At 25.8% G+C, this 13,066-nt stretch overlaps 1 protein-coding gene across 1 annotated transcript in view; it reads left to right on the forward strand.

Moving 5' to 3' along the window:
• The first annotated feature begins 1,165 nt into the window (after positions 1–1,165).
• LOC145839171 (cytochrome P450 26A1-like) overlaps positions 1,166–13,066 on the forward strand; it is a 41,689-nt gene continuing 29,788 nt past the window's right edge. Inside the window, exons 1-5 of the mRNA XM_082946779.1 lie at positions 1,166–1,396; positions 2,521–2,644; positions 3,171–3,352; positions 7,166–7,247; positions 8,360–8,469. Coding sequence (XP_082802905.1) covers positions 1,166–1,396; positions 2,521–2,644; positions 3,171–3,352; positions 7,166–7,247; positions 8,360–8,469 — 729 coding nt within the window. The remainder of the gene's footprint in view (positions 1,397–2,520; positions 2,645–3,170; positions 3,353–7,165; positions 7,248–8,359; positions 8,470–13,066) is intronic.

Consider the following 13,066-nt stretch of genomic DNA (forward strand, 5'->3'; position numbering starts at 1 on the left):
TAAGTTTTAGAACTGCTGTGTAAACAGTTTCATGTGTGAGAGTTTTAAAGTTTTTAAGTTTTTCAAGAGCTTCGTTTAACGTCTAATTAACGGCGTTGTGCTAAAAGTTTCAGGGAGAATAGTTTTTTTTTGAATGAATGCAAGAATGTTTTATAAGTTATTGTTTTTTTATTGGTTTTTTTGTTCAGCAGTGCTTGAAAATTAAAAAGTGAGTTACGAGAATAAAGAAAGAACAATAAAACAATTAACTTCTACCACAAGCAGTATATATTACACTTTTAAACATATTTTTTATAAAAAACGATCAGAAATGTCTGTATTTTTACAGAATACTTAATAAATGTAAAAAAACTTATGAGAAACATTTTTTTCAAATAACGAAACTTATAATTTGTTTTTTACCTTATCAAAGGATTTATCAAAAGTTTATAATATATTAATGTTCGAAATCAGAACTATTACGGACTTTATTATAGCTTACACAATTATTTGTGTGTAAGCTCACATTAATACTTTTTTATTAAATGTTTAGATGATGAAAATATCTAAATTTGAATTGTTAAAATTTCTTCGTATCAAATTAAATTTACTTTATACTACTTAAACGAGAAACATGAGCACTAGTTGTTCGTAGTTTTAATACATCTTCTAGTTTAACTTTTTAGCATAAATAGTAAAATAACGATTTAAAGCTATTCTATAATACTTTACGTTATTTTAATATCGTTTTACTTGTAACTGATCTGTTTTTTTGTTATGAGAAGTCACTTTCAACAAAGTAGTTAGTTTACTAAATATTAAGTTTTTTGAGAGCAAGTTTTACAGTTTAGGCTGAAAATTATTAAAACAAAATCATTTTAATTGATTCAATTTTTATTTGACCTTTCAAAACAGTTGATAGAAAAAACATTTTCAGGTAAATATAACAAAAAAAATGTTCTTTTTTCTCGAAGATCATACTAATTTTCTTCAGCAAATAAATAGAATAAGAAAAACAAAATTTACAATTTTTTTTTTCAATAAAAAAAACTAACATTTTTTGTTAAAAAAATAAATATTTTTGTAATTTGTAATAAATAAATTTATATACAAATTTTATCACCTCCATCTTACTTTATCAACTTCAGAACTGCTTTGCTATTTTTCAGCAAACTAGACAAATAAAATGAACGAAACGAAAACCCTCATCACCGACATTGTGACGTCACTGACGCCGGAAGGCTGGGTGGTGACGTCATGCCTGTACGTCATAATGCCCTCCTTCCTCTTGTACCTGTCTACGGTGATGTGGGACGCCAAGTGCACCCGGACGAGGGACGCCACCTCCGCGCTGCCCCTGCCGGAAGGCACCATGGGATTCCCCTTTGTCGGGGAGATGTTCAACTTCTTAATAATGGTCGGTTGAATAAAAAAAAAAATTTTTTTAAGTTTTTAAGAACAAAGTGAACTAGTTTTTTTTTTTAAATTTAAAACTTATACGAGTTAGCTTATGCAAGTTATTTAAAAATTTTTTCTAAAAGTTCAACTTTTTGATAACGGTCAGTTGAAACAATTATGTAAGAATAATTAAAAAATAGAGACAAAAAAAAAAATCAAAAACGCTGCGACTGCAGGTTAAACCGATAAATGTGTTATACGTTTGACTGATGTAGAAACAATTAAAAGTCTCTACTTTTTAAAAACAAGAAAAATATCTGTTTTTTGAAAAGTTTGCTCTGCAAATGCTGTTTTGCTAAAACTATCAAAAGGACTTTCGATATTAAGGTACCAAATTGGTTTTAATGTTAAGGTAAAAGTTACCGCTAAGAATAAACGAAATAGGTTTTATTACATCATAAAAGCTACATTATTTGTTCGTACAGTTATATTTTGTACAGTTACATTGTTGTTATGATAAAATGTAATTAAAAGCAACTAAAAATAAATTTGGCCTTAGTCTTCTCCTGTAAAAATTCAATTTGTACATAACTCTGCGAACATTATGGAAACCAATAAAAATTAACGTTCAAAAAAAGATAGGAGACATAATGTAGCTGTTTTCAACATACCTGTGTTATTCATCAAATTGTATGTCTAGAGATAAAACATTATGCGCACCATTTTATAAGTGGAAAATTTTTTATAACATCAAGTTGTAGATTGTCTTAAAAAAGGATAATAAAAATATTTAAAAAACAAACTATACCGTTTTTTATAACTGTTTGTAAAACTCTATTAAAAAATTCTATTTTTGAAAATTACTAAGGTCTAATTTTTATAGCCAGGTAACTTTATATACAGTAAAATAAAACTTTAGACACCGACCTTTCAGCATTACGTTAAATTTGATGTATCAAAACTTTATAAAACACTACGGTTTTATAAAACATTTATTTCAATATTCTGTTAAAAAGTATGTATTCTGTCAACATAAACCGGAAACTACAATTTGTTGTAGAAAGCGTCTCTGTTTCAACATTTTCCAAATATTATAGATAAAGTTGTTATATATGAAATAAATATTTTTTGATGCATTCACAGAAAGAAAGCTTTCAACGTTCTAGGTTGACAAAGTACGGTACAATTTACAGGACCCACATATTTGGCAGACCAACAATAGTTGTTGCTGGTAGCGAATATGTGAGAAAAATACTACTTGGGGAAGGTAATTGTTTTACAATCAACATGCTAAGTTGTTAAAAAAATTACAAAGATATTTGAAAACTACGTAAAGTCTTAATTTTTTTAGTAGTTGTTTTAAATGGAAACTTTTGGTCGTCAAATTTTTAAACAAAAAACTTCAAATAAAGCTTAATTGATCATAGTCATACCAAAATTTAATTAGTCTTCAAACAAGTCTGTGATAAATACAATCAAGTAAAAAAGCATATATAATTGTTTTCATTAAACTTATTTAATAATAAACACAAACTAGCCTTGTTTAATTCTTTTTTAAAACCTTATATCAAAGATTCACTCGAATTTATTTTTTTTCTAAAAATAGAAATATTATGAAAGGTCAGACTTTTCAAGTTGCACGTCACAGTTTCTTCAATCTTCAGTTGCACATTACTTCAAAGCATTAATAATTTAACAATCATATTTTAAACAATTTTTAAAAGATATATTTGCGCATCAAATGTTTTATTGTTTTGAGAGCAAACTAGGTACAAAAACTGAGTAATTTACAGGCAGCATAGTGCAAACTTACTGGCCGAGCACCACAAGACGCATACTGGGAACAAACGGGATAGTGAACGGTGATACCGACACTCACACCTACATAAAGAGACTTGCAATGAGGGCATTCTCTCCCAGGTTCATGCACAACTACGCCCCGATCATACAGAACCAGATCACCACGCACCTGAAAGTCAGTTTTATGTGTGAAGTAGCACTCCTTTGACTTAGATTGTACTTTTTGAATAGGTAAAAGTTTAAATACACGTTATGACGACTCAACAGTTTGTACATAACATTGGCAAAATGTGTAGTTTTTTATTGTTTAATAATCAATCAATTCAAACCAATCTTCATACAAAACTAAATCAATTTTGAGTGTGGGCTTTTTTTTTAAATCATATTTACTAAAAGTAAATACAAATTAAGTGTCGAATGCAATGTTTTGAAATAAAATAGGAGAAATACTATTATAAAATCTAATTATAATTTTCAATAAAGGAAACTATCGCTGTATTAATCATTACGTTAGTATATTATTTTATTAACAATTAATATTATTTTCATAATTAATCCTTTTTTCAAAGCTTTTACTTTTTTGTATTTAAGTTTTGTTAGAGTTTATACAAAAACATTAAACTATTTTTTTTTATAATCACATAACAAGTTAATCAAGCTTTAGTATAAACTTAAATAAGTTAATTTTTCAGACTTTATTTTGTTTAAATTATTTTTACAAATATTTAAATTTTATACAAAAACTGGTTTAAAGGAAATAAAACATTTTGAAAAGAAAATTTGCATCTTAAAAAATTAAATTAAAAAAATTAAAGCTGAACACACAACAAATGTTTCACACTCGAATTTACTTTCTTGCAAAATAATAGCAATAAAGCGATATAAAAAATTACTTAGATTATTAAAAGTATAAACAAGCAAATCTACGTAGTTTTTGTACAAACAAAAAACAAAAAGAGAAAAGATCCTTTGAAACACTTAAAATGCACAATTTTAAAGAAATGTTTAAATAATAAAAGTTATAATATCCTAAACAAAGTAAAATAAGTACAAAGACTTTTTTTATATGAAGTTAAATAAGATACACTGTATATGACCTTTTATTGTTCAAATGTTTTATTCAATATTAAGTTTTAAATGTTTTTTTAAACTAAATCTTTTTGTTTTAGTGTATTGTTTTCAAAGGTTTTAACCTCAAATTAAATATTTAATTGCCGTTGCTCAACTTGTTCTTTTAAATATAGTTTTTCAATTTACTTACAACACTTTCTTTATTGTATATCAATAAAAAACTAAACCGTAATTGTAAAACTGCTGAGTAATAGAGTTTTTTAAACACTTCAAGCAGTTAAGTATAGTTTGAGTTGAACTTTTTGTAGATATATTGCAATAACTACAATTTTCACAATTTTTTTATAAAGTTTATGATTTATTTTACTTCAACTGACGTGTTTTTGATATTTATCATTAAATAAGACGTACATCTTATAAAGAAATTTTTTTAAATAACATAACAAATTCTACAAAAACTGAACTAAATCTATTATCTTTTATTACTTATGTAGACAAAATTGATTCTCATAATATTTTCATGCCTAAATTAAATTCATACAAAACTTTTATTTGAATATATAACCAAGTTAGACGCACAATTTATTTTAGTTGGTGTTTGAAATTATTTTTGTTTGTATTAAAAAAATACTTATTTGTGTAAACTGTTCTGCCTTATAGCTTCACTAAAGTTCTCACACGAGTTTTAAATTTAATTGAGCTAAAGTTTATGAAGAGCATGTGGAAATTTTAATGTTGTGTAAAAAGCTTCTTTAGAGCTGATGCGATCATCATTTAAGCAGATCGAAAATATTTCTAATTAAACGTTGCAAACAGCGTCGTAACCGTGTTTTATGTTTCAAACAAGTGAGGTTTTCAATTACTACTGTTATTACAAAACTTTTCGTCGCAACACTAAATTTTTCTTTAAAATTTACGAGAAATTGTGAAACAAAACGTTTTTCCCGAGCCAGCGAAACGGCTGCTCGTAAGAAGGTAATTTTGAAAACTTTAAAAAGCTTCCTCTGTGGGAGCGGACTCTTTTTGCTCGGAGATCGATCTTCGTTTCTTGTCACTTCACAGGAAGATGGATCACGGGAAGGTCTCAAGTTTTTGTTTTATTTGTTTCTTTTTCGTTTCTCAAGTGATTCAAGCTTCATTAACTCTTCGTAACATTATCCTCGAAAAAAAGGGGGGCGTCAGTGTTTTTCTTTGAAGTTGATTTTCTTTAAAATGTATATTTTGCTTTTGCACAATTAAGCGAAATCTTGTCGAGTGTTTTCGGCTAAATAAAAAGCAAACACTAAACAAAACGTTTCACGCGACAAAAGAGTTTTGTTAAAAGAATGGAATGTTTACACAAATCGAAATAAACCCTTGAATTTGGAGAAAATACCGAAGTTTGTTAAGTATATGAAAAGCTTAATCAAGAAATGTGCTTATGTTTTTGCTTGTGAAGTATTGTATTTTTTTGTACAAAACTCAATTTTTTATTTTCAAGTAAATAATTTTTTAGTATGGTTTAAACTTATTCGCAAGTTCATTCTGGAAACACAAACGTAAACCTAATGCTAGTTTACCATGAACATACGTAGTTAAAAGTATTACGTTCTAATCACGCATATAATTTCGAAAAGCTCTGCAAAAACCAGCAAGCTACTATTTACTCCAAGTAATGGTCATGAATAAGCACTTATGTGAGATAGTTTTTTTATAAACAGTTTGTTTTAAATAGATTAAGCTGAAAGTACGTAAAACTTGATGCTTTTTGCTAAACACAATCGTTATGAATTTTTATTTAAGTTTAAGATCCACACTCGAATGAATTCTTGGTAGACATAATTAATCGCTTTTTATGAACAACAGTTAAAGTTAATCTGCTTTAAGTTCTGAAAGTTGTATTAGTTTATTAAAACTAATGTTATATAACTGTTATTAAAATAAAACATTAGTTTTATTAAAGTTTTAAAAACTTTCTAAAAAAGAATAAGTTTACATAAATTAAGTTTAACTATAAAAATTTGAGCTTAAAACCATCAGAAATAAAAATATTGCATTTTATATGTATTCTTTAACACTAATAAAATGCATAAACTAGGTCATCTGAAAACAAAAACATTTGAGTTATAAAATCGTAGTGCTTTATTTTAGTACTTCTTTGATAGTTTTAATTTTTTTTAGTAATAAGTAAACAATAGTATTTTTATGACAGTCGTGTGAATTAAAGCTATGTAGAAGTGCTACACACGATTTGTTGAGTTTACTATTTTCTCATTGATTTTATAGACTTTACGCAGGTATAAGAACAACGGTAAAAATATTTAAAATTTACTTAAACAAACAATTTGTTTTTTAAGCTTTTAGACTCAATTAAACTTCAAATTTAATATTTTTCAACAATTTTTCACTTAATTTTTTTAAACGATATAAAAAATCACTGCACACTGATTAATTTCAAGCTATAATCAAAATTAATCAAAAAAAAAAGCTGAAAAATTGAATCTTTTATTACGTAACAGAAGTTTGGAATTGTAAGCGTACACGCAAATTTAAAAAGAATATACAGATACGATGATATTGATGTAAAACACGAATTAAAGCTTTTGTTAATTAAATAATACACAAACGAAAGCTGGGAAACATTCATGAACATGTAATTTTAACATAATTAATGTACTTTATTATTTGTCTAATCAAAAATTATTTAATTTTTGTTAACACAACAACTACTCAAATCATAATTTAGGGATGGATGGATCTTCATGAGGCAAAAGTTGTGTACACAAACAACATCTATTTTCTTAATACTTATGAAACTATTAAAGCAAAATTACAGTTAAAAGTTAAAAAAATCGAAGCAATATTGTGTAAGCATACTTATTATAATGTTTGTTATTAAAAACTTGTTAATTATTAAATTTTCAAAATAAATACACAGAGATGGAGGGACCTTAATGAGGTGGAAATCTTGTGGGAGTGCAAACAGATGGTGTCCAGAATAATGATGTCTATTTTGTTGGGTATTTTATACTTTGTATATATGTAATTTTTGTGGTGTATTGTTTTTAATTCGGTAACTTAATGGAAACTTTACTGATTAAAAAGTGTAATGGAGTAAGTTATCTTTGTTTGTGAAGATAGTTCAACATGCAAGTTAAGTTTTTAGTAAAACGGTGCTTGGTTTTATTTTAAATAAAAACATACGCACACTGTATACACATACATAATTATGTACATTAAATAATATATATATATTTTTTTTATTATATACTACTATATATGTATGTATAAATATATTAATTTAAAGTTGGTATGCCGTGGTCTTATTTCAAAAACAAAGAATGGCAAAGTATACATTACAAAAAAAGAATATACTGCTTTTTTAATTCTTTTAAACTTAGGACATAAAGAACAGACGTTTGTAAATTATGTATATTCTGTTATATTATGTATATATATATATATATGTATTTATATATATATTATGAATAATATATATATATATATAAATATACAAAAACAAGAATGCCCGGTAAATGGAAGTTGCCTAATGGAAAATATTATATATAAAGCGACAGTCATTACTGAAAACCAGACCAAGCTTTATGTTGGCTCTACTGGACTACCATTTAAGAATCGCTACACAAAGCACAAGTACAGATTCAAACACAAAAAACATAGAAATAAAAAAACTTTATCGCAATACATTATGAAACTAAAAAATTACGAAATTAATTTTAAAATTTAGTGGGAAATTTTCACAACAACGAAAAATAAATATAGTTTAAAAAACGGATGTAAATTGTGTAATGCGGAAGAAATCGAAGTTTTAAAAGTTAAAAAATCTGAATCTCTAAACAAAAGAAACGAATTACAAACTGGCTGTATACATTATCGGAAACAATTTATCGAAAAAATCTGTTAATAGTTTTGTCTAAAAACAACTAGCCATTCTATTATTACGTAATACCTAATTTTGTATAATTTTATTGCTGTTTATACAAGTTTGCTTTTCATTGAATAAAACTTGGCTGAAGACGCGTATTAAACGCAAAAACAGCTGTCCCAAACAAAAGTTTATTTTGTGTACTTTAATTCTATACACATATATATACATATATCATGTTACCAGGTATCCACCCGGACGATCCTGATCTTCAAGTCTACATCGGAGCGGCGGACAATATCATCAACTCGATACTGACTCTTCCAGTTGATCTGCCTGGCTTCCAGTTTCATAAGGTTTGTATTGTGTTTGTACATGTGTTATTACACTTTATACATCTTTACTTTTAAGTTCAAAGATCACTTTCTAACTTATAAACAATTAAGCAGAAAAACAAATTTTCAAAAAACGTTTGTATAGTATAGTTTATTGACCGACAAAAAAAGCGCTCAAAACATTTGGTCATATGACCTGGTGCACGAAAAAACCTTTCGGTTATCAAGTCGCACACCACTTTTAACGTCTTGTCCAGAATATATATGTGCTTGATTATGTGTTACTATACTTTAATAATCTGTACTTTTAAGTTCAAAGATCGCTGTTACACTTTCCAACTTATAAACAATTAAGGATAACAATAAAGTTTCAAAAAACTTTTTGTGTTGTTTTCAACATTTATTGGAAAGCCGATTCAATGTTACAGTTTAAGTTGTTCAGTTATTCATTTGAAATATTTCATATAAGTAAGTTGTCAACGCACCGCAAGCTACGTAATTTTTATCGGAAAACAAATTTTGCAAAAAAAAAAGGGTATTTCTACACTTTATAAAAAAAATCGAATGTGCTTTTAATTTAGTTATCAGTGCATAGTAGTACTCCTTTTATTGTTTATTAAAGTACAGTTTTTCAAAACTATAAGGCCCGCCCTAAAAAAGTTACCTACCCCTAGTTTACGTCATGAGTAAATATATTAGTCATATAGAGTTATAGTAAACATTTGTTTAAAAACAAATGGATAAAAACGTTAAAATAAACAAGTTGCTTTGAATCAATCGAATTGTTAATAATAACCGAACATGTTGTCGTTAGATTTTTTAATTTAATTTAAATTTATATAAGTTTGTAACAATGTTTGGTTTTTTTTATGAAATATGATTAGTTTTAGCCGAAAAAAAAATTAAGAAATTAAAGTTTACTAAAAAAACGTTTTAGTTCAGATAAAAAGTAATTATTTAATTGTGTACACAGGTGTTTTATGCAAAAAAAAAAATGCAAATTTCTGATAAATACTAACCAACACTTTATGTTTGTTGGAACAATTAGAGATAGTTTTTCATGTCTCTCAAATTTTAGCATACACAATAGTTTATTCTTTTACTTGTTTCTGTTCTAGTAATTTTAAGAGTCTTATTTATTCTTTGTGTACTATAAAAAATTCATCATAAAGCTTTGATTTTCTTTAATATATACGTATGCTTGTAAAACAATGAAGTTTAAGTTATCAAGTTACTGTTAGAAAACATATTTATGGCTAAAGTTTTACCATGCTGGCGAGTTTTTACCATAAAAGTTACCAGGATAATTCTACAAAATAAAAAAAAAAACAACGAAGACTTCATAAAAACAAAGTAAAAAGAAACACTTTTTTGCATAATAAAAAATCCGTCAAATAAAAAAGAAAAGTAATTACAGTTTGTTTAATGAAAAATTTTTACAAGCTCGTTATTAAAAAATAACGACGTTAATACCTCATAAGAGCATGTTAAACATTGTGTCAGTTAAAAAGTACATGATTTTTGTGAAGTAACAAATTTCTATCAGCTGTTGATGAAATATTTTTGTGTGTGTTATAACATATAGGCAAAGTTTTTGTTTGTAAAATATTTGTCTTTATTTGTAAAAAATTTTGCGATCCTTATACACATGTTATGAAAAAGTAATTTAATTTAAATAATTATTTTTATTTATAATAGTTTTTATAATATTATACTTACTTATTATAACTGCTTTTATATAAAAGTTTTTCAAAATTTAGCTATTTCTTTCAACAATAAAAAACGTATAGTTATTTCAAAATAGAAGATAAATTCTTGTTTTTTTTAAAACATCAAACTTATTTAAAATATAACAGATAAATAATTGTTAAAAAAAAATTGATTTACTGTTTTAATTTCAACATTTATTTATTAAAAAACAACATATTCTACCTTACACATTAGTCAAAATAATGTATCAAATAGTTTAACTTTTAACATTAGACAAGTGTAAATGTTTTATTTTTTACTGTCGATTGAGTTGATAATTAAATTAAAATAAGCTTTTTTAGAAGTAAGAAAACTAAAATTGCAAAATGTCAGCTTACTCTTATTCCCATCACCAAACTACTATACGATTTATTTCTAATAATCTGAAAGCAAAGACTTTAGGTTTTACTCGTTTGTCTTTTAAATTCAAAAGATAATTTTAATTCTTACGAACAAGTTTCGATCAATTGCAAAAATGAAGCGTATACTTTGTTGTAAGACAAACTTTAAACAACTAGCTTTTGGTTTTATTTTTACAAAAAAGTAACAAAAAAAAAAAATAAACTTAGTAATACTGTGCTAAACTATTGAGAATATCAGCTTTTTACTCGTTTTTGAATAAAATATAATTTGACATTTTAAAAATACTTATTGTTAGTATAAGTTATACTATATTTTTTTAGTGTAAACTTTCAAATGTAACAAAAACACAAACTATTTTAGTTATAAAAATAAACCATCTAATAATAACTAAAATAAATTATAAGTCTATATTCTCATTAAAACAGCAGAAATATTTTGTATTTTAAAAGTTTAACAACTAAGTTTAAGTATTTGAAAATGATATTTTTTCTAGGAATATTTTTAATTTTTTAGTTTTGCTCAGAAAAAAAAATTTAATCAAAATTACATTTTTGGTCAGCTTTAGTTTTTATAACAATCCAATTTATGTTTTATTTTTTCTTGTTGTCAATTTTAAATCATGAATTTTAAGAACTAAACTTTTCGTCACTTGTTTTGAGATTTCGCTAATTTTATTGTTTGTAGAGCAGTTTTGCTATAGCTAAAAAATCCTGCGATAAATCATAATCTAATTTTGTTCAACTGTTGTTATCTACAAATGATTAAAAACTTTTTAAATTATATTTCTACTTTTAATGTAGTTTTGAAAAGGTGCACACTTTAGAAAAAAGTATAAAATATTAATCATATATACCATAAAATAATGGATTGAGCGTTATATAACCCTAATACATGCGTTTAACTTCATTTACTCGTAAAAAATAATGATGCACTAACTTTTTACAACATTCACAATGAAAGTGCGGTACAATCTATCATTAACATGGTCAGCATTTTTACTGAATTCTTTGCGACAATTTAAAAAGTATTACATAGCTAGATCATGGGTTTCTTGATAAAAAATACTTATTACCATTCTCTGCATAGTGAATGAAAATTTATTACAAATGACTAGAACTTTATATGATTTAAATACCATGAAAATTGTTTAGTACACTGAAATCCTTACAACTGTTATTTCTTTATGAAGTACCATTTAATAAAAGTTTATCACCTATTTTTTTTAAATCTTAACTTTTATAACTGTTGTTTGTGTTCTTTTAGTATATTTTTGAAACATATCACACTTTAAAATTTGTAAATAATTTAGTTTTAACCTGGTGTATCGAAAAAAATTATAATGAATAACTGTTGTCTGTCAAGCATTATATTATGAAAACTTTAAATACCAGTTAGTGATTCAAAAACTTTTTTATAATCTTTATTACAAAGGTAGAATTAAGACAAAACAAATTGAATAAGAAAAAGTTAAAACTTGGTCATATTGAACTTAACATCAAAACAGTAAAAAGTTTAAATCAAGATGAACCTTAGCAAAGTAGACTAAGAGAAGTTTTATAGTTTCAGTAATACTACGAGTTTCTTGCATGGCGAAGTTTTAATTGCCTGATCGTATGAATTCAATGAAATAAGATTAATTCTAAACTAAATTTTTATTGTTTAAACTAAAGGTTAACCAAGACTAACATTAATAAAAACAAAATACCTAGGTAAATATTAAACAAGGTCATTTTACCAAGCCGATTGAGGTATAACTTGGGTTTCAAGTAGCTAAAACTATTTTTTAAAACTGTAATGTAAATTTATCTGATAGTTTCGTCAATAACGAATTAAGTTATTATATGTATAAAAGTTTTTTATCTGTTAAACAGTTCAAATAATAGTGAATAAAACATTTTTTGTTTGATAAGTCTGGGTAAGTAAATTGAACTTTTGAGTAAAATTTAAAAAAATAATTTTTTAATGAAATGTGAGCGATAAACTAAAACTTATTGAGAGAGGTATAAGGAGTTTTATTTTCAGGCCAAGTTAATTTGTTTTGAAACATCCGCGGGCCAAATCCGGCCCTCAAATCTAAAATATGCGGCCCGCGAGCTGATTTTAAGCTCAAACACACCTTTAAAAAATATGAAAAACTTTTGTGGTAAAATTCTAAGTTTACTGATAAATGCCTTACAATTAGGCTCTTGGTTTATTATTTACTATTTTCTAGTTTTCTACTTTTGCTTATTTTATCACATTTTTTGTTTAGAATATTGTTTTTGTGTTGATTACTTCAAATATTTTGAAATTACTGCGGCTCGTGATTAACTGTTTTTTACAGTGTGGCCAACGAGAATTTTTTTTTAGGAAAACTGTCCCACGACTTATAAAAGTCTGCCGACCCCTGTTTTAAACAATAATTTTTTAAAGTTTGTTTGTTATTAATGTTTAAATCTTTTTAAAAGTATTTTTGTTTATTTCTATGACTGTTTTACTAAGTAAAGCTAGTCGTTTCGAAGTAAAA

This window comes from Thalia democratica, chromosome 6 (assembly GCF_965202585.1).
Source record: "Thalia democratica chromosome 6, ktThaDemo2.hap1.1, whole genome shotgun sequence".
Taxonomy (NCBI): Eukaryota; Metazoa; Chordata; class Thaliacea; order Salpida; family Salpidae; genus Thalia; species Thalia democratica.